The 20,657-nt window shown below is 42.2% G+C and overlaps 2 protein-coding genes across 3 annotated transcripts; both read left to right on the top strand.

Annotated features, from left to right (window-relative positions):
• Nucleotides 1–1,518: 1,518 nt before the first annotated feature.
• Nucleotides 1,519–8,511, top strand: LOC311145384 (adenylosuccinate synthetase isozyme 1 C). Its single transcript, XM_084181605.1, has 13 exons — nucleotides 1,519–1,723; nucleotides 2,935–3,037; nucleotides 3,132–3,194; nucleotides 3,289–3,339; nucleotides 3,983–4,049; nucleotides 4,218–4,325; nucleotides 4,501–4,582; nucleotides 4,670–4,796; nucleotides 5,010–5,164; nucleotides 6,774–6,898; nucleotides 7,319–7,416; nucleotides 7,567–7,716; nucleotides 8,101–8,511. Exons 1-13 carry the CDS (start codon nucleotides 1,526–1,528, stop codon nucleotides 8,151–8,153), a joined length of 1,380 nt encoding a protein of 459 aa, XP_084037731.1. The 5' UTR covers nucleotides 1,519–1,525; the 3' UTR covers nucleotides 8,154–8,511.
• A 380-nt stretch (nucleotides 8,512–8,891) lies between these two features.
• On the top strand, nucleotides 8,892–13,213 carry siva1 (SIVA1, apoptosis-inducing factor). 2 transcript variants are annotated; one of them, XM_084181958.1, is made up of 4 exons: nucleotides 8,892–9,089; nucleotides 10,555–10,746; nucleotides 11,368–11,521; nucleotides 12,984–13,213. In XM_084181958.1, exons 1-4 carry the CDS (start codon nucleotides 8,969–8,971, stop codon nucleotides 13,030–13,032), a joined length of 516 nt encoding a protein of 171 aa, XP_084038084.1. In that variant the 5' UTR covers nucleotides 8,892–8,968; the 3' UTR covers nucleotides 13,033–13,213. The 2 variants fall into 2 exon arrangements, with proteins under 2 accessions (XP_084038084.1, XP_084038083.1); XM_084181957.1 differs by having other exon boundaries at nucleotides 8,903–9,089; nucleotides 11,345–11,521.
• Nucleotides 13,214–20,657: the final 7,444 nt, after the last annotated feature.

The raw sequence follows: 20,657 nt of genomic DNA, 5'->3' as shown, positions 1-20,657 counted from the left end.
TATGATGACATTGCTAAAGTAGGCAAATGTTTGGTAGGAAACAATTTTGCCATCATTATCAAGTCATCGCTATCCATAGCTAGCTACCATAGTGATCCCCTCGAGAGTAGCTCATTTCAGTTCATCATTCATATTGCTTGCTAGCTAGCTAGATAGTTGGCTGTGCTAAAAATGATATAATCATGCTAATTGTTTCAATGCACCTTCCAAATGTGAAATTACAAGACAAAAAGGACACTTACCTAAGGCTGTTAATCTATGTTCTCTTGGTTGTGATGTTAGTTCGCTCAGTGAGACAATGCAAAATAATATATATATATTTTGTGTGTCCCTTCAATGTTCCATATATTACAGAAACATTTTTTTTAACAAAACAGAACTTATGGAGACATTTGTTTTTATTTTAAATTTTTTATACAGGATAAATCTGAGGGGGCATGTGCCACTGTGGCCATATGGGCATGACACCTCTGTGCATAGGAAACACAATAATATCAGTGCCCATCTCTGCAAGGTATTTATCGCAAGATATTTGGTACTTGGTACTGACACCTGTTTCATCTATATTGACCACAGAGATGGAGAAAAGGTAATTGTAAACTGACACCTAATTCATCATAATTCTCATAATGTACCGCTTTTATTTTTATGTGGTTGTTTCCCCAACTTCTTGTAGATTCAGAACATGTCATCTGGCCCCGGGAAAAATGTTCTTACAACTCTTAAATATTCGCAGAATGTTTCCTTCCCTTCCCATGCGGATAATTTAGAAAATGCAAAAATTAGCTGGGCGCACACATTATGAAGAACATCTCTGAATGCAGCGCAACGAGACAATGTTGGTGGGAAGCGCACGAGACAATGACACTGTCATGGTACACTGTGAGCTTATTCGCCGTTCCACACCTCTGGCTTCATGTAGCCTATAGCCCGGGTCGGCAACCTTTTTCATGTGGAGTGCCAATTTAGGTCTACAATTGATCCTACCATTTCGAAAGATCTGAGTGCCAGTTATGATTTTAATATAAGCATTGTAGGCCACCTAACTGCCCAAAAAATGTTTTTCTGCCCACAAACGGAATAATTCTAGTTTACCTGTACAGAGGTGCCTTAAATGTGTAGATTTCCCTTTTCTATTTAGTGATTTTCGTCATTTTTCCACATTGCCATACAATGTAAATAATGTTAAAAAAATTATAACCATGATATTTGCCTTTCTTTTTATTGACATCAAACAAGTTTTAAGTAAACCTGTGGATTTGAGAGACAGGGCTCCCCATGCAGGCGCCGTTCGAGATCATGGGGGAATTCATTACGCCGAGTCTGTTGCAAAACGTTCCTTAAACAGAAGCTAACGGAACGAAACGGGGAGGGGCCTACCTGAATGTGTCCAATAGAAACAACTGTTTGGACTAATGATTACATCCCTGCGTCCGTGCGTCCTGACATCACCGAGACATTGATATGTCAATGCTACTCTTGGAAACATTCTAGTCTGTTTCGGACGGACAGCCTAAGCAACATCATGTCGTTTAGCTGGTCAGCAAAAGACCACAAGAGTTATACAAATCCACCCTCCAACCCAACCCAAGGGCTGAAGCGGCCACGGAACGAAACAGGGAACAAAGTGACAGTGGTGCTCGGTGCGCAATGGGGAGATGAAGGCAAAGGAAAAGTCGTCGATTTATTGGCGACTGAGTCTGACCTTGTTTGCAGATGTCAGGTAATATCGTGTGTATATGATACGATATTAATGCAACGTTCACATACTTGAACTGACAAAAGTTGTCATCATGTCATTGAATTATAACGCATGGTTGCTGTGAAATTCATGATGCGTCTTTTGTTTTGTTATGTGGTGTCCTCGAGGTTATAAGGGAATTTAGGATCAATAAAGTTCTGTTTTGCTTTCTATTTTATCATTGCAGAAAATTAGTTTACATTTAATTGTTTTAAGAATTGAAAAATTCCTTGGTGGACTATTAACCGTTCTTCAATTTCAACTGAATTTTAATTTATTGACTTGACTGGAGTTTAAATTAAACTTTTCAAATTGGAATGCTATTGACTGGTTATTTGTCTCTTCTTATGACATGATCATTACGAACTTGAAAGCATAGTCTCTCAACTGGGGATCCATACCTCACACATCACTTAGCTGTAAATTGTATCTATCTGAAGACCTATACAGTAAAATGCTAAAATAGACCGAAGTACCAACATAGGGCAAAAAGCAAAATTCACACAGTACTGCTGGGGGAAGGAAGCGTTAGATCACAATTAGATCAATACTCATAGTATTACAAAGGTTTATTGATATCATAAAGAGGGTGTCATAAACTATTCTGCTATATAGAGCCGAACCCCCTTAATGAAGATGATGTCAATAATGACACTTAGGCAAAGTTTCTTTAGATCAAAGTTTCTCTTTGACCAGCAAAGAAAAACAAAACTTGCTCAGAAATAATTTATTGGGAGACTAACAGCGTAAAGTCCATTACACAGTTGTTGTGTTGTACTCTCCATTGACAGCAGGTCACAGCACTGAGCACTCTGTGTACTCCTTCAGCCTGCCCAACCCACTGGGCTGGTGCAGGGTCACATTCCCAGGGTGACTTGACATTTAGAAGGTCTTAGCCAGGGTGCATGGAGTGGAGGGTCTGGCAGCCAAGTCTGTTAAAATAGTTGGTAGGGGGTAGATTGGTGACAAGGAGGGGGCTTGGACTCTATTACCCACTGACTAAAATAAGATTATACATTTGCTCTGGATGTATGGCCAGTGGATATCCTGACTCTTTAATGTCCACATTTTGCTCTCCCTTTACGAGTAACAGCCATAAATCAAATCAATAATTGTCCTTCTGTGAAATCAAGCTGCTAGACTTTGGTGACAGTTGGAGGTTTGCTAAACACGATCTTGTTTTGATCTTCCAGGGCGGTAACAATGCAGGCCACACAGTGGTAGTGGAAGGTAAAGAGTATGACTTCCACCTTCTCCCCAGTGGAATTATCAACCCCAAAAGTATATGTGTCATTGGTGAGTGTTTCTCTACTCTTTATCCCCATTTCCACTAACTCCAGTAGGCAATGGTCAGTATGTTCTCATTTATCCAGCATATGTTCCTTTGTAGGTAATGGCGTAGTCATACACCTACCAGGTTTGTTTGAGGAGGCGGAGAAGAATGAGAAGAAAGGTAAATCAAGTATTTTTAGAATAACAGTCAATGCTGTAGTTGTCAAGTTTGAGGAAACCATTACAGTATTTTTTTTTCTCCATTCTCTGACCAGGTCTCAAAGGCTGGGAGAAGAGACTAATTGTCTCTGACAGAGCTCACCTTGGTATGTGTGTATTTTGTAGTTTCACAAATGAAGTGAAGATGTATACAGAATATGTGCTATTTGGTGTGTTTGTTTATCTGCATAATGTACACTGAGTATACAAAACATTAAGAACACCTGCTCTTTCCAGGTGAAAGCTATGTTCCTTTATTGATGTCACTTGTTAAATCCACTTCAATCAATGTAGATGAAGGGGAGGAGACAGGTTAAAGAAGGATTTTTAAGCCTTGAGACAATTGAGACATGGATCGTGTATGTGTGCCATTCAGAGGGTGAATGGGCAAGACAAGATTTAAAGGAAAAGTCCAGCTTTGGGTATTTGTTTCATTAGTCCATTGTTGACATAGTTCCAAAATGTTTTGCTTGTCACCAATCAAGTTTTCAAGATATATAATTTAAGAAATACAGAAATCATCCCTGTATGATGCATTTTGCATCATATGATGCTGTATTTTGCATCATATGATGCTGCATTTTGCATCATATGATGCTGCGTTTTGCAAAATGCATCATACAGGGATGATTTCTGTATTTTGCAACTCAATATTATGAAGGTGTTCCTAATGTTCGGTATACTCAGTGTATATCTGTGTATTGTGCTTAGAGAAAGGATGACATTTATTTTGCTTTTATCTTTCGACAGTGTTTGATTTCCACCAGGTTGTTGATGGAATTCAGGAGACCCAGCGACAAGCAACAGAGGGAAAGATGTAAGGGTAGGGAAGGCAATGGTTGCTTGCATAGGGGTAGAGAGTACAATGGTCCACTGTCAATAGAAATCCCAGGACTTCAGTCAATCACTTTCACATCTGATGAATAATTGTAGATGCTACTTTGTAATCCCCTCAGCTAAAACAGGTGTTTTTTTCTCATGACAGAATTGGAACAACCAAGAAAGGCATTGGACCCACCTATGCCAGCAAAGCATCTCGCATAGGACTGCGTGTCTGTGACCTGCTGGGAGACTTCAAGGAGTTCTCTACCAAGTATGCTTACTGAAAGACAGGACACAATATAAACATCTAAACCTGACATACAATAAACATTTTGAGAGTCCAAAAGTATATGATTGTGGCTGTCTCAAAACTTTGCTCTTGAACTAAATTGACCCACTAAACTGAAAAGTGATAGAGATTGAGATGATTTGGGGGTTTCTTTCAGATTCAAGAACCTTGTCGAACAGTACCAGTCCATGTACTCATCCCTGACAGTTGATACTGAAAGTCAGCTAAAAAAACTGAAGGTATTCGGTAAATCCCCTCTGAATGAATAGTCATGGGCTATGGATATATTAGATCTATGAGACTTCTTGTTGTCTTGTATTGTGCAGGAGTATGGAGAGAGGTTGCGGCCGATGGTGCGAGATGGAGTCTACTACATGTACGAGGCTCTTCATGGACCCCCAAAGAAAATCCTGGTGGAAGGGGCCAATGCTGCCCTCCTCGACATTGACTTTGGTAAGAAATGTCATGGTCCCATTGCGGATTATTATAAAAGAAATAGAGCCTGCACACTCCTAAGCTCCAACACGTGCCTTTATTCACAAGCAAACAACGTTTCGGTCCTGCATTGAGGATCGTGCCAATGATGAGATGGACAGGAAAGTGTGATGGTTAAATGGACAAACCATCTGTATGTAAGTTTATTTCCACTTTCTCTCTTCCCTTTAGGCACATATCCTTTTGTGACCTCATCAAACTGCACCGTTGGTGGGGCATGCACTGGTCTTGGCATCCCTCCACTGAATATTGGTGAAGTGTATGGTGTATCAAAGGCCTACACCACCAGGGTGGGAATTGGTGCCTTCCCCACAGAACAACTCAATGTAAGAGCTCATTCATCTATATGGACATTCTTGACTCTCTCAATAAGGAGATTCTAATGTAACGATTAAAGATGAACAGCCAGAGCAAGACTTGAACCAGTAACCTTGAGTGAGAGAGTGCACTATCACCTGTGTCATGAAGGTGGAAGACCTCTTAGCAGAGGTTGTAGTGCATTTACATACAGGAAGGTTTAGTAGTTTGATATATACAGTTTGTTTAGACATGTTGTTTTCTTTTGAGGTACAAGTAGAGTTGGATATGTATAGTAAGCCTAGTGTTTAAGATCATATGACTCTCACACATGTAGGAAGCCTGGTATCAAAAGGCGCTGCCTTTGTGGCCAGCTGTCAGATCGTGTGAGAGGCCTGTTATAACACTCTTTAGCTCTCATGCTGATCACATGTTCAGGGCCTAAATTTAGGCCAGAGTCAGGGTTCAAGATAGATTTACTATCTGGTCTGGGGTTATGTAACCTAACATGAGAACTGTCCATGGGGCTGCTGGTCAACATGTTTCAGCTTGATCCCTCACTCCAACTGTAAATGTATTGGTTTACTTTGCATTTTATTAGATCAATCACATTTATTTTATAAAGCCCTTATACCCAGTCTAAAACCCCGAAGAGCAAGCAATGCAGATGTAGAAGCACAGTGGCTAGGAAAAAACTAGGAAGAAACCTTTTATAACAGTACATGGCCATTAAGGCCAGATCGTTCTTCAAGATGTTCAAATGTTCATAGATGACCAGCAGGGTCAAATAATAATCACAGTGGTTATAGAGGGTGCAACAGGTCAGGAGTAAATGTCAGTTGGCTTTTCATAGCCGAGCATTCAGAGGTCGGTGAACAGGTCAGGGTTTCATAGCCGCAGGCAGAACAGCATGAACTGGATCAGCAGCAAAACCAGTTGGACTGGGGATGGGGACAGCCAGGAGTTGTCAGGCCAGGTAGTTCTGAGGCATGGACCTAGGGCTCAGGTCCTCCGGGAGGGGAGACAGAGAGAGAGGAGAGAGAGAAAGAGAGAGGACAGGAGAGAAATAGAGGGAGCATAACTAAGATCACACAGAACACCAGATAGGACAGACTGACCATAGCCCCCTGGCACATAGACTATTGCAGAATAGATTTTAGTCATTTAGCAGACGCTTTTATCCAGAGCGACTTACAGTTAGTGAGTGCATAATATTTTTTTTTTTTCATACTGGTCCCCCGTGGGAAACGAACCCACAACCCTGGCGTTGCAAACGCCATGCTCTACCAACTGAGCTAGATACTTGGGACTGAGACAGGGGGGGGTCGGGGGACACTGTGGCCCCGTCCAAAGTTACCCCCGGACAGGGCCAACCAGGCAGGATGTAACCCCACCCACTTTGCCAAAGCACAGCCCCCACACCACCAAAAGGATATCATCAGACTACTAACTTACTGCCCTAAGACAAGGCTGAGTATAGTCCACAAAGATCTCCCCCACCGCACAAGTGTTTCTTTTTAAGAATGTTTTATTAATAACAACTATTAAGATTAGTGCCCATAAGTGGACAACACTGAAGTATTTGACTATTGATCAATCAAGTGATCTATTCTAGATAACTGAGTGTGTTTTGTGCAGGTGACAGGTGAGCTGCTGCAGACAAGAGGTCATGAGGTGGGCGTGACCACGGGCAGGAAGCGTCGCTGTGGCTGGCTGGACCTGGTCATCCTGAGATACGCTCACATGATCAATGGCTTCACTGCGTGAGTGGATATGACTGAAAGAGAGGTGGCCAAACCTAACTCTTTTTAAATATCTAACCCTACTCTTTACTACATTTACATTCTACATGTTAGTCATTTAGCAGACGCTCTAATCCAGAGAGATTTACAGTTAGTGCATTCATTTTAAGATAGCTAGGTGGGACAATCACATATCTCAGTCATAGTAAGTACATTTTTCTTAAATAAAGTAACTATCAGCAAAGTCAGTGCTAGTATGGGAGAAAAAAGTCAAGGGCGAGTGTTAGTTCACGAAAGGCACGTTTTTTTATGTGTTATTTCTTTATCTGCCTGGTTCAATGTGCTGTATCTGTCTATGACTGCTACTCTGAATGTAACCCATGTAGTAGTTTTCATCTCTTTCCTGAAATGTGTTAAACAAATAACATTGTTTCCTTACAGCATTGCTTTGACAAAACTTGACATCCTTGATGTGCTGGATGAGATCAAAGTAGGAGTGGCCTACAAAATCAATGGCAAAAGAATTCCCAATTTCCCAGGTATGCTCTCTAAATTCGATTCAAAAGTACTGTACCAAACTAGGCCTACCCTGTAAAATATACATTTAGAGAATTCATTAAGTATTATCTCTACAAAAACATTTGATTTTTCCTCTGATTTATAATGATCTTCATCCTTCATTCACATAGCTAACATGGAGCTGTTGCACAAAGTGGAGGTAGAGTATGAGACCTTCCCCGGCTGGAAGAGTGACACGTCCGCAGCCAGGAAGTGGAATGATCTCCCCCAGAAGGCTCAGAACTACATCCGCTTTGTGGAGAACCACATTGGAGTACCCAGTAAGTTACAATTAGGATACAGGGTGTTCCTGCTGACCCAAACTGAAAACAAAATAAAGCCTTCTTATTGGACAAGTAGGCCTATAGGTCATAGTAGTAGTACCTCCTCCATTTCACTCCATTTCAAAACATTTTCTTCTACCGAACATGACCCAGTTTTAACCATACCATACTCCAGTATACGATTACTGTTACTGACCCCTATATAGGAAACTGAAGAGCCAACCGAGGATCAGGGACATGGCTTAAATGTGCCAGTAGGGGGGCACTATTGTCTATATCATAACTAGTACACAATTCTGCAAGGATGATACTAGTCTAGTGCAAATGTTTTGGGGATTTGTTAGTCTTTTTTTGACATGTCCTTTTCATTTCTCTCTACAGTTAAGTGGGTCGGCATAGGAAAGTCCAGAGAGTGCATGATCCAGATGTTCTAGAGAGTTTACCTCCTCTCTCCCCAAGATGGACGCACAAAGATATGGCATGATGTGACATATATTTGCAACCCCCAAACGGTATAATATTCTGTAAAAAACAATTTGCCAACAGATTTGTGTAGCTCTGAAACAATGTTGACTGTAAATGTTGGTAACTTTACATCTATCTATGCAGTGCTTGTCATCTTTAAGTTGCCTTGTGATGATGTCGGCCAGAAAGTAAATCTTACCTTGTGCCACACAACAACCATGAAAGAAAAAAACACATCCAATAACTTTTCCTCCTGTGTAACCTTATCTACTGTTTCGGTCTTCTTTACACATTTATCACACCAGCAGACAACATATATTTTGTATCAACCAGCTGACTGTTTGCATAATAAACATGTTTAGGAGTGAAACAGTGTGATACATAATTGTCATCCTTGTTAATGCAAGTAATTTTGTAGTAGGCTAATATGGGATTTGATTTGTCTTTGCTAGCTACAATGCTTTAAAATAAAACGTATATGATGGCTACATATCTTGGTATTTTTACATTTTAGTGCATTGATGAATGATAGTATGTAGCTAGTAATGATATTAAAATGTGAGTTTTCTTAAACATTGTAACACAAAGAAACACGAACATTTATAAACTCCTGAGTGTGGTTTGAGACACTGGTTTAAGTGAGAAATGTTTTTGCAGTGTCACGTGATAAGAGGTCCAAGATCGGATTGGTTAGTTAGCGCGCTAGCGTATTTCCACTGAGGTATAAGAACGGTATTCTTCCGGTGTTGAAGGAATCAAGTTTGAATGCACGTTTTTCGCAGAAATGACTAAAAGAGTGTATCCTTTCGCTGAATCATTCTCGTCACAGTATAAAATTCACGTTGGACAAAAGGAGTTGAATTATCACGGCGTATTTGGGAACAAGTACAGACAAGAGATCTACGGTAATGTTTTCTGGCTAGCTAACTAATTATTCAGACATTCGCTAACTTAACAATGCTAGCTAGCTGGCCCTACTCTGTTTGGTGTTGTTTAGCCAGCTTGTACCAGATATATCTGGCTGTACTAGCTAATTAGCTAGATTACACCAAATACTGGTAACTAGCTAACTACACCAAACGTTAATGTCCAGTTATTAGCTACTTGATATTAACATTATCTATATAGCTAATCCACCCACGACAGGCATTTAATGCAGTTTGTTTTTGCCTTTGGTGGCTATTTTTAGGTAGCCACTACCTAGCTACAAGTCTAACAAATAGCTGGGTGGATGTTTAATCTAGCCAACGTTAGGTGAATGTGTCTCATGCGCGACAGTACTGTAGTTAGCTAGCTAATACGAGGGATGTTTGAATTTGGCCATGCTTCCTGGCAGCTAGTTAACTATTATGTTGTTTTACTGTCACCTAGTCAGAAGACAGTTACACTAAATTACCAAAAGTATGTGGACACCTGCTCGTCGAACATCTCGTTCCAAAATCATGGGCATTAATATGGAGTTGGTCCCCCCCTTTGCTGCTATAACAGCCTCCACTCTTCTGGGAAGGCTTTCCACTAGATGTTGGAACATTGCTGTGGGGACTTGCTTTCATTCAGCCACAAGAGCATTAATGAGGTCGGGCACTGATGTTGGGCGAGTAGGCATGGCTCGCAGTCAACGTTCCAATTCATCCTGATGGGGTTGAGGTCAGGGTCCTGTGCACGCCAGTCAAGTTCATTCACACCGATCTCAACAAACCATTTCTGTATGGACCTTGCATTGTGCATGGGGGCGTTGTCATGCTGAAACAGGAAAGGGCCTTCCCCAAACTGTTGCCACAAAGTTGGAAGCACAGAATTGTCTACAATGTCATTGTATGCTGTAGCGTTAAGATTTCCCTTCACTGGAACTAAGGAGCCTAGCCCGAACCATGAAAAACAGCCCCGGACCATTATTCTTCCTCCACCAAGCTTTACAGTTGGCACTATGCGTTCCGGCAGGTAGCGTTCTCCTGGCATCTGTCAAACCCAGATTTGTCTGTCGGACTGTCAGATAGTGAAGTGTGATTCAGCACTCCAGAGAAAGTGTTACCACTGCTCCAGAATCCAATGGCGTGAGCTTTACACCAGTCCAGCCGACGCTTGGCATTGCGCATGGTGATCTTAGGCTTGCGTGCGAAATTTGGTTAAGTGACTTGTTGGAAAGGTGGCAACCTATGATGGTGCCACATTGAAAGTCACTGAGCTCTTCAGTAAGGCCATTCTACTGTCAACATTTGTCTACACCTGTCAGCAACAGGTGTGGCGGAAATGTCCGAATCCACTAATTTGAATGGGTAACCACATACTTTTGTGTGTATGTCAAGCTTCTGGGCATGTACTGTCATTCTGCTACTATGTGTTTATAATCTCGCGGCACCTCTCTTCCAGAAAAGACAAGGAACCTGCTCTTCAATGGTACGAAAGCTGTCATGGGGAAAATCTGGAATATAGATACAGAGAAGTGCTCAGCGACACAGCCATCGGGGCCAGGTATGACATCTGATGTGAGCCAGACACTACTGAGGGGACAGACACTGATTGGACAGGATGGCAGACTACAGAGAACTACACCTGTTCAAGGTAATGAGCTTCTCAAGTGAACTGCAACCTTTCACCCACATCTGAGAATGGGCTGAAGGGAAACCACTACTATCAGACTTGGAATCACCATTCCAACTTCATTTCAGCAAAGTATTACTCTTTAGTACAGGGGTGTCAAATTGCTGGTTATTGCAAAAACAAATCTCAATTTAAGACTTAAACAACTAGGGCCGGGACAATACCAGTATCACAATATTTTTTTACATATGAAAACACGAAGCAGACCAATCTTGTCCTTTAAACCTGCTGTATGTAAATATTGTGTGCAATAGGTTGTAAAATAAATTAATGCGACTCTGGGTGACGTTAGGGCTGTTTTTCCTAAAGCAGTTAAATCTGCTTCATGTTTTGTTTCCTTGCCACGATACTAACGAGTATTGCAATATTGGTATTGTCCCAGCCCTATAAACAACCAGGTGAAGTGATTTTTGAACGAATCTGTGACCTTAATTGATCACGTACAGGGGAGCAGTGTGAACCCACACACTCTGCTCTCTGTGTAATGAGTTTGACACCTGTGCTTTAGTACATGAGACTGCAACTTGCCCACAATTGGGATATTTCGACACATTTCCAGAATGGTCTGTGTGGTCGTCTCAGGTGCAGTGTCGGCTCCAGCGGGGTGCTGTGTGTGTCAGAAGGCCCAGGGCACCAGGAGGCCGTGCTCCCAGTGTGACCGCCCAGCCTGCCCTTCCTGCATCCAGCAGTGCGCCAGCTGCTCCAGCTCCTGCTGCTCTGTCTGCACTGTCATCGAGTAAGTGACACTCCTTTCATCCACTGAATTTGCCAATTTTTTAATCGAGTCAGAGGGAGCATTTCTTCCGAGTTGAGTAAAAACTGCAAGCACTGCATCTATTGCGATTTCGCGATCATAGTGTAATGACCTCAGGAAGTTGTAAATAAAATAATTTTCAGAGTAGATAGAGTTCTTAACTTAAAGTTTCTCAACACTCATACATGGTACTGTATGGCCGTAGGTGTGGCCAACGCCAAATACATCTGTAATAAAAGAAACCGGTAGCTCACTTTTGTCAGCATGTGCTAAAGGGGCAGAACAATAGACAGCATGGTCATTTAACGTAACCTGCACCACTTCCCCTCTGACAAGCGGTTTCAATTCGCTATTTGCTTTTGAGGTTTGGTCCAACAGAAGCGGTCATAACGACACAAAACACATTGAGACGTTATTTTACTGTAATAGAAAAGTCAACCTTTCTAACGATAAGCGTTTTATGACTCAACTACTCAAATTGCGTGCAGAGCAGACATTACTAAAACAGGAGTATCAATGAACATTGATTCTGGAAAATGAATGCTTAGTTTGTCACACATGGCATTGCGGTACCGCTAGCAGCATGCTGTTCAGTTGAAGACGGGTGTGTTCATAACAATTCAGCTGTTCTGCCTTGTTAGCTAGCAAATGCATCCAAGTTGGCAAAACTTGAAATATAAAGATTAGCTGGCTACTCACGAGCACGTGGGCTTGTTCTTTTCTATAATGCCTGCGACAATAAGTTAGTCATTTTATTAGTGCATGTGCATAGTCCCCTGTAGCTCAGTTGGTAGAGCATGGCGCTTCCAACGCCAGGGTTGTGGGTTCGTTTCCCACAGGGCCAGTATGAAAATGTATGCACTCACTAACTGTAAGTCGCTCTGGATAAGAGCGTCTGCTAAATGACTAAAATGTAAATTCATAGGCATTTTATTAGTGAATGTGCATTATGCATGGTTCTGGTTTTAAATTTGTTACAAAGGCATTTTCATAGACAGACTTGAAAGCCAGGTCAGTGATTATTGCAAAAAAAGCAGGTTAAACTGTTTTGATAAAATAATGAATTGATTAGTGGGTTTTTATATTTGGGCTAATTTCACACGCCTTGAATTCATTATATTATTGATGACTGTTTGAAATGCAGCGTATTTGACCTTTTTAATTGTACAAGAGACTATTTTTATTTTTAAATAAGCTATCATGATTCGCCTGTAAGTTTGAAAAAAAAAATGTAGATATACATTTTAGGCCATATCGCCCAGCCTTAGACTGGACTCTGCGAAACCCTGCATAACTGGTAAATGTGCACTGACAACACAGGCACAACTTTCCATGAGGGTACTACAATGGTATGCAGTGTTTTATGATTAAGCAAGCAGTACAGAGCATCTAGTGTCTATTGCACTTTATTTAGCCTATTACTCATTGTTTTCTCTATCCTCAGTTACAGTGGACAGTATGATCAAGTGCTGTGCTGCAGCTGCTCATCATAATTGACAACTGGACATGGAGAAAATCAAGGATTGTTTGAATACACTTTAGTTGTCATTTCACATTTAATGTTCTTAACTCTCAAGTTGTATACATGTGTATGCTTTTTTTTACCATGATCCAACTGTATATTTGTAATGTCATTTGCTATGTTTGTGGAATAAATACTTTGCTTGCTCGCTACTTTGCTTGTCATGCACAGTTTACATACAGCTCTCATGAATGTGTTCAATTTCAATCATGAATGACTTCTTATGCTGCCCATAACGGAAGTGTAGGTATGTCAAGGTTGTTCCACCAAGTAGTAATCTAGTGAACCAGCAGGTGGCAGCATACATCAAGGCCTGATTCAGACGTTAGCTGGGAAAAGTTTCCTGCGACTGCTAAATACACTTGTCAACCCTTTTTCTTGACTTCATCCAGACTGATTTCAGGGTCACCTATTATGCTCTGAGTAATTGTTCCCGGTTGTGGACATACCCGGATGTGCAGTTTACCAGTCTAACAGGATTCAGTCATGTAACCCAGGCCCTAGCCTGCTCCCTTAAGCATTGGTGTAAATCATAATGGATTGTTCTACTCAAATAAAGAATAAGGCACAAACTTCAGCTTGTGCAAAATACGCCTGCTAAATCTTGACTGGAACCCCCAAATTAGGTCATATTACTCCAGTACTAGCATCTACACTGGCTTCCTGTTAAGGCTAGGGCTGATTTCAAGGTGTTACTGTTAACCTACAAAGCATTACATGGATTTCGTCCAGCCGTACATACGTACGCTATGGTCACAAGATGCAGGCCTCATTGTTCCTACAATTTCTAAGCAAACAGCTGGAAGCATAGCTTTCTGCTATAGAGCCCATAGTTATGGAATGGTCTGCCGATCCATGTGAGAGACGCAGACTCGGTCTCAACCTTTTAAGTCTTTACTGAACACCACTTCAGTAGGTTCTATGATTGAGTGTAGTCTGGCCCAGGGGTGCGAAGGTGAATGGTAGTGCTGAGCGATTAACCGGTATTTCGGTTTTTAAACAACTAATTGACCGACACAAAATTATTTGAATACCATTTCGTAAAGTTTTTTTCTGTGACCTCAATGCGCACAATGCAGTTTCTCCAGAGATAAATCCGATTAGCCTGAACTGTTGAATTTAGTAGGGAGTTGTAGTTTCCAACAGGCCAATATTCTACATAGTTTAGCATAAAACTTCGTAATTAACTACAAAGACCTTAATCCACTGCGCATCTATTTGTCCGGTCTGTTTATTTTCCGCCTGCTACTGAAGATAGAGTGCAAGATCGTGAGGTGATTAATCACACGTCACCATCTGGCAGTTCGACTGACAAATTTGGGCTTGGCGGATGCCAGGGAAACGCTACCTGCCCAAATGCATAGTACCAACTGTAAAGTTGGAGGAATAATGATCTGGGGCTGTTTTTCATGGTTCGGGCTAGGCCCCTTCTTAAAGTTACAGCATACAATTACATTCTAGACGATTCGGTGCTTCCAACTTTGTGCCAACCGTTTGGGGAAGGCCCCTTACTGTTTCAGCATGACAATGGCCCCTTGCACAAAGCGAGGTCCATACAGAAATGGTTTGTCGAGATCGGTGTGGAAGAACTTGACTGGGCTGCAGCAGAGCTCTGACCTCAACCCCATCGAACACCTTTGGGATGAATTGGAACGCCGACTGCGAGCCAGGCCTAATCACCCAACACCAGTGCCTGACCTCACTAATGTTCTTGTGACTGAATTGGAAGCAAGTCCCTGCAGCAATATTCCAACATCTAGTGGAAAGCCTTCCCATAAGAGTGGAGACTGTTATAGCAGCAAAGGGGGGACCAACTCCATATTAATGCCCATGATTTTGTTATGAGATGTTTGACGAGCAGGTGTCCACATACTTTTGGTCATGTAGTGTATCTACCTGAAAATACATTATCTAAATCATTGATCGTTTGTATTCAGCAGTCATAAAAGTATGCCTTATTTACTTTGAAGAACTACAAAATAGTGATTATCAGACTGCATAGGCAGCAGCTCTATTGAGATGAGATGACTTGGAATGAAATAGTCATCAAATAAAACAAATGTAATATACACAACTGAAATATTGTATTAAAGTAATGTGAATAAATGATGGTTAATAAGTGATAAGCAGTAATGGGCAGTCACTACCATCATGGGACTTATATTGTTTTATTCTGTGTTACAGCATTCAACGCACATAATGCAAAATGCATTTAATGTTTAAAAAAAGAATGATTTTGTATTACAAACTGGGTGGTTCGAGACCTGAATACTGATCGGCTGACAGCCGTGGAATATCAGACCGCATACCACAGGTATGACAAAACATTCATTTTTACTGCTCTAATTACGTTGGTAACCAGTTTATAATAGTAATAAGGCACCTCTGGGGTTTATAGTATATGGCCAATATACCACGGCTAAGGGCTGTGTCCAGGCGCACTCCGCGTTGTGTCATGCATAAGAACAGCCCTTAGCCGTGGTATATTGGCCATCTACCACACCCCCTCGTGTCTTATTGCTTAATTATACCATGGCATTGTTGAATACTCGTTTCTGATTGGCTTGAAGGGAATTCTAGAGCGTGCATTATTTCCTTATAATGCACAGTATATTTACACAGTAGAGTTCAATGGCTATGGTTCATTCTTACATGTTCTATGTTTGAGCTGCTTTTGAAAGCAATAGTCCAATTGAAAACATTATTGGCATTGTTGAATAACTATTTCATAATAGCAAGCCAGGACCGTTAGTTTGGTTAGCTAAACTAGCAAGTCTGTTTGTTTGGTTACCAAGGCAACTACTGTCGCTATCTAGTAAACTTGCTAACTACTTTAGTGGATGTTGAACACATTTCTAGTGGCAAATGTGTTAAATTATAGCCATGGTATAAAAGGGATAATCAACTCGTAGCTCTATGCGTTCTCTGGAAAATAATGCAACTCCTCAGAAGGTTAGTTCCACTCTGCTAGCGCGTCGTTGAACACACCTTCCACGTTGTTCATTATTTTCCATAGAACGCATAGATCCTCTTGTTGATTATCCCATACATAATCGAACCGAAACCGAACCGACTTCAAAAAGCACTAATCGCTCAGCACTAGTGAACGGCAAGGCACTGGAGTGATGAACCACCCTTGCTGTCTGTCTGGCCGGATCCCCTCCACTGGGATTCCCTGCCTCTGACCCTATTACAGGGACTACGTCACTGGCTATCCCATGCCATCCCTAAGAGGGTGCATCACTTCATGCCAGACTTTTTTCGCTATACTCAACTTGAATGGGTTGAGTCACTGACTTGATCTTCTTGTCCCGGTATGCGCCCCCTCATGCGCCTGAGGTGGAGGAGATCTTTGTGGGTTATACTCTACCTTGTCTCAGGGTAGTAAGTTAGTGGTCTGTTGATATCCCTTTGGTGGTCTGGGGGCTATGCTTTGGTAAAGTGGGTGGGGTTATATGCTGCCTGGTTGGCCCTGTCTGGGGGTAACTTTGGACAGGGCCAGTGTCCCCCAACCCCCCCCCCGTCGCAGTCCCCAGTATCTATTCTGCAATAGTCTATGTGCTGGGGGCAGTGGCGGCTCCTGAAAAAATTCTCAGGAGGGGCAATTTTTCTGATGATTTAGGTGACCTACACACATTTTAAAAAAGATATGTCCAGCAACAACATGAAGACAGGGGCAGCATATAAGTCAATACCAGAAGCATTTATTGACTGATCTGGGGAGATGGATTCCAGTTTCTGTGACAGATTATAAATAATCTCTGATGCCTTTGTTATATTAGCTTTTGGTTGAATGTACTGTCGTAGTAAATATATAATGTTATAGCTTGGTCTGACTAAAATCTTGTGCATGACCCATTTTGTGTTGGGCCTTTGTATTCAATACAATGAACAAGAGTCCTATCTTGTCAGCCTTGTCAGCAGGTGGCTAAGGATAACACCCACGCCATAGGTCTCTCAGTTCTTCCAACTCACGAGTTCTTGCCCTGAGGACACACACACACACACCCACACACACACACACACACACACACACACATCATCACTGATAAACACACACACACACACACACACATCATCACTGATAACAAACACACACACACACACACACACACACTGATAACAAACACACACACACACACACAAATCCTCTTCTCTTAGGCTGAACATCTGAAGACAGAGAACCCGACTCAGAGCCAATGCAACAGTGACACTAGCCTGGAGGTGACCTCGCCCAACTCATCAGGACCAATCAGAAGATCAGAACTACTAGATTCAACCTACTTCATTTTATTGTATAAAATGTCAGCACACAATGTTTAGGGGCTCTTCTGATAAACTCCCTACGAGTTTGACGAACGGGTCCGTGCACGCGATTCCAGATATCTTTACCTCTGAATAAACTGCCTTATATTATACAATTATCCACCTTGTCCAAAAGTCTCTACTTGGTCTCCATTCTCCAGTAAACTTGTTTTATCAACAATAGTAAGGTTCAATGACACAAAAAGCAGTTCAATGTCGGGGTACAGAGTCGCTCTCTTACCAGGATCGCGGTCCGCTCTGACCAGGGTGAAGCCGGCCGGCTCCACCTCTCTGTCCGGGACTCTGTCATCCAGCCAAGTCTCCCAGCTGTATTGGGATTCCGCTGCCAGCAGCGTTTTCATTATTTAGTCCGTTCGTAGCGGGTATGTACACGATCAACAAGATCAGTCCAAAACCGAAGATCAGTCCAAAGCAGAATGTTTGCAGAATGTTTGTAAACTAAGTCTACAAATTAAAAACATAAAATAACGCCACACTGCAGGTCGCAACATAGACGCTGCTAGCCGCCATTGTCTTAGTTACGTTCAACGTTACGTCACGTATGACGAAAGCGCGTAAGTGCATGCCCACAGACACCCATAGAGAATGTATTGAAAGCTTTGAAATGTGAAAAAAATAGATTTTACATGACAAGCTATGAGAGACTTCTGGGCGATTTTCAACCTGACTGAAATCGCCCATAAAACGGGCGGGGCCATTTGAAGCACGACTTTAGCCTGATTTGACATTTAGTGGCTGGCAGATCAGACGTGAACACTGATAACTGCTGTTGCCGTGATATAATTGATTAGAAAAAAAATCCCTTCCTTTTCCCGTTTGGCAGTGCGTCGCCCATATCGCCCTATTGAACAAGCCGTCCCTGGCTGGGGGTCTAGGGCCAGTCTGTCCAATCTGGTGTCCTGTGTGATCTTAGGTATGCTCCCTACAGTGAGGGAAAAAAGTATTTGATCCCCTACTGATTTTGTACGTTTGCCCACTGACAAAGACATGATCAGTCTATAATTTTAATGGTAGGTTTATTTGAACAGTGAGAGACAGAATAACAACAAAAAAATCCAGAAAAACGCATGTCAAAAATGTTATAAATTGATTTGCATTTTAATGAGGGAAATAAGTATTTGACCCCTCTGCAAAACATGACTTAGTACTTGGTGGCAAAACCCTTGTTGGCAATCACAGAGGTCAGACGTTTCTTGTAGTTGGCCACCAGGTTTGCACACATCTCAGGAGAGATTTTGTTCCAATCGCAGATCTTCTCCAAGTCATTAAGGTTTCGAGGCTGACGTTTGGCAACTCGAACCTTCAGCTCCCTCCACAGATTTTCTATGGGATTAAGGTCTGGAGACTGGCTAGGCCACTCCAGGACCTTAATGTGCTTCTTCTTGAGCCACTCCTTTGTTAACTTGGCCGTGTGTTTTGGGTCATTGTCATGCTGGAATACCCACCCACGACCCATTTTCAATGCCCTGGCTGAGGGAAGGAGGTTCTCACCCAAGATTTGACGGTACTTGGCCCCGTCCATCGTCCCTTTGATGCAGTGAAGTTGTCCTGTCCCCTTAGTAGAAAAACACCCCCAAAGCATAATGTTTCCACCTCCATGTTTGACGGTGGGGATGGTGTTCTTGGGGTCATAGGCAGCATTCCTCCTCCTCCAAACACGGCGAGTTGAGTTGATGCCAAAGAGCTCGATTTTGGTCTCATCTGACCACAACACTTTCACCCAGTTCTCCTCTGAATCATTCAGATGTTAATTGGCAAACTTCAGACAGCCCTGTATATGTGCTTTCTTGAGCAGGGGGACCTTGCGGGCGCTGCAGGATTTCAGTCCTTCACAGCGTAGTGTGTTTCCAATTGTTTTCTTGGTGACTATGGTCCCAGCTGCCTTGAGATCATTGACTAGATCCTCCCGTGTAGTTCTGGGCTGATTCCTCACCGTTCTCATGATCATTGCAACTCCACGAGGTGAGATCTTGCATGGAGCCCCAGGCCGAGGGAGATTGACAGTTCTTTAGTGTTTCTTCCATTTGCGAATAATCGCACCAACTGTTGTCACCTTCTCACCAAGCTGCTTGGCGATGGTCTTGTAGCCCATTCCAGCCTTGTGTAGGTCTACAATCTTGTCCCTGACATCCTTTGAGAGCTCTTTGGTCTTGGCCATGGTGGAGAGTTTGGAATCTGATTGATTGATTGCTTCTGTGGACAGGTGTCTTTTATACAGGTAACAAACTGAGATTAGGAGCACTCCCTTTAAGAGTGTGCTCCTAATCTCAGCTCGTTACCTGTATAAAAGACACCTGGGAGCCAGAAATCTTTCTGATTGAGAGGGGGTCAAATACTTATTTCCCTCATTAAAATGCAAATCAATTTATAACATTTTGGACATGCGTTTTTCTGGATTTTTTTGTTGTTATTCTGTCTCTCACTGTTCAAATAAACCTACCATTAAAATTATAGACTGATCATTTCTTTGTCAGTGGGCAAACGTACAAAATCAGCAGGGGATCAAATACTTTTTTATAATTATCCTGTCTGTCTCTCTCTGTCTCCCCTCCCGGAGGACCTGAGCCTTAGGACTATGCCTCAGGCCTACCTGGCCTTACCTGGCCTGATGCCTCCTGGCTGTCCCTGTCCTCAGCCCAACTGATCGTGCTGCTGATCCAGTTTCTGCTGTTCTGCCTGCAGCTATGGAACCCTGACCTGTTCACCCAACGTGCTACCTTGTCCCGAACCTGCTGTTTTGACTCTCTCTCTCTATTTCTCTCTCATGCTCGCTCTCTCTACCAGACAAGCTGTCTCGACCTCTGAATGCTCGGCTATGAAAAGCCAACTGACATTTACTCCTGAGGTGCTTACCTGTTGCACCCTCTATAACCACTGTGATTATTTGACCCTGCTGACCATCTATGAACGTTTGAACATCTTGAAGAACGATCTGGCCTTAATGGCCACATACTCTTATAATCTCCACCCGGCACAGACAGAAGAGGGCTGGTCCTCTAGGTTTCTTCCTAGGTTCCTGCCTTTCTAGGGAGTTTTTCCTAGCCACTGTGCTTCTACATCTGCATCACTTGCTCTTTGGGGTTTTAGGCTGGGTATCAGTATAAGCACTTTGTGATAACTGCTGATGTAAAAATATCTTTATAAAATCTATTTTATTGAATTTGATAGGCCAGATGGAATTATCACAATATTGCTTATCAGAGGAGACAGTGGTACTACTTCCATATAGATTTGTACCTATCTAATCCTTTAAGTTCACCTCAAGTGCTT

The sequence above is a fragment of the Coregonus lavaretus genome (genome assembly GCF_964263955.1).
Source record: "Coregonus lavaretus genome assembly, chromosome: 18".
NCBI classification, from domain to species: domain Eukaryota; kingdom Metazoa; phylum Chordata; class Actinopteri; order Salmoniformes; family Salmonidae; genus Coregonus; species Coregonus lavaretus.
The sequence above is the reverse complement of the archived record's forward strand: the minus strand, read 5'-3'. Positions and strand labels throughout refer to the sequence as shown.

Bases quoted from the DNA above. Each gene is read 5' to 3' on its own strand.
- LOC311145384 (XM_084181605.1), top strand. From the start codon at position 1,526: ATGTCGTTTAGCTGGTCAGCAAAAGACCACAAGAGTTATACAAATCCA. The intron at 3,340-3,982 runs GTATGTGTGTAT...ATCTTTCGACAG, and splicing joins CTCTGACAGAGCTCACCTTG to TGTTTGATTTCCACCAGGTT. The intron at 4,050-4,217 runs GTAAGGGTAGGG...TTCTCATGACAG, and splicing joins CAAGCAACAGAGGGAAAGAT to AATTGGAACAACCAAGAAAG.
- siva1 (XM_084181957.1), top strand. From the start codon at position 8,969: ATGACTAAAAGAGTGTATCCTTTCGCTGAATCATTCTCGTCACAGTAT. The intron at 9,090-10,554 runs GTAATGTTTTCT...CCTCTCTTCCAG, and splicing joins GTACAGACAAGAGATCTACG to AAAAGACAAGGAACCTGCTC. The intron at 10,747-11,344 runs GTAATGAGCTTC...ACACATTTCCAG, and splicing joins GAGAACTACACCTGTTCAAG to AATGGTCTGTGTGGTCGTCT.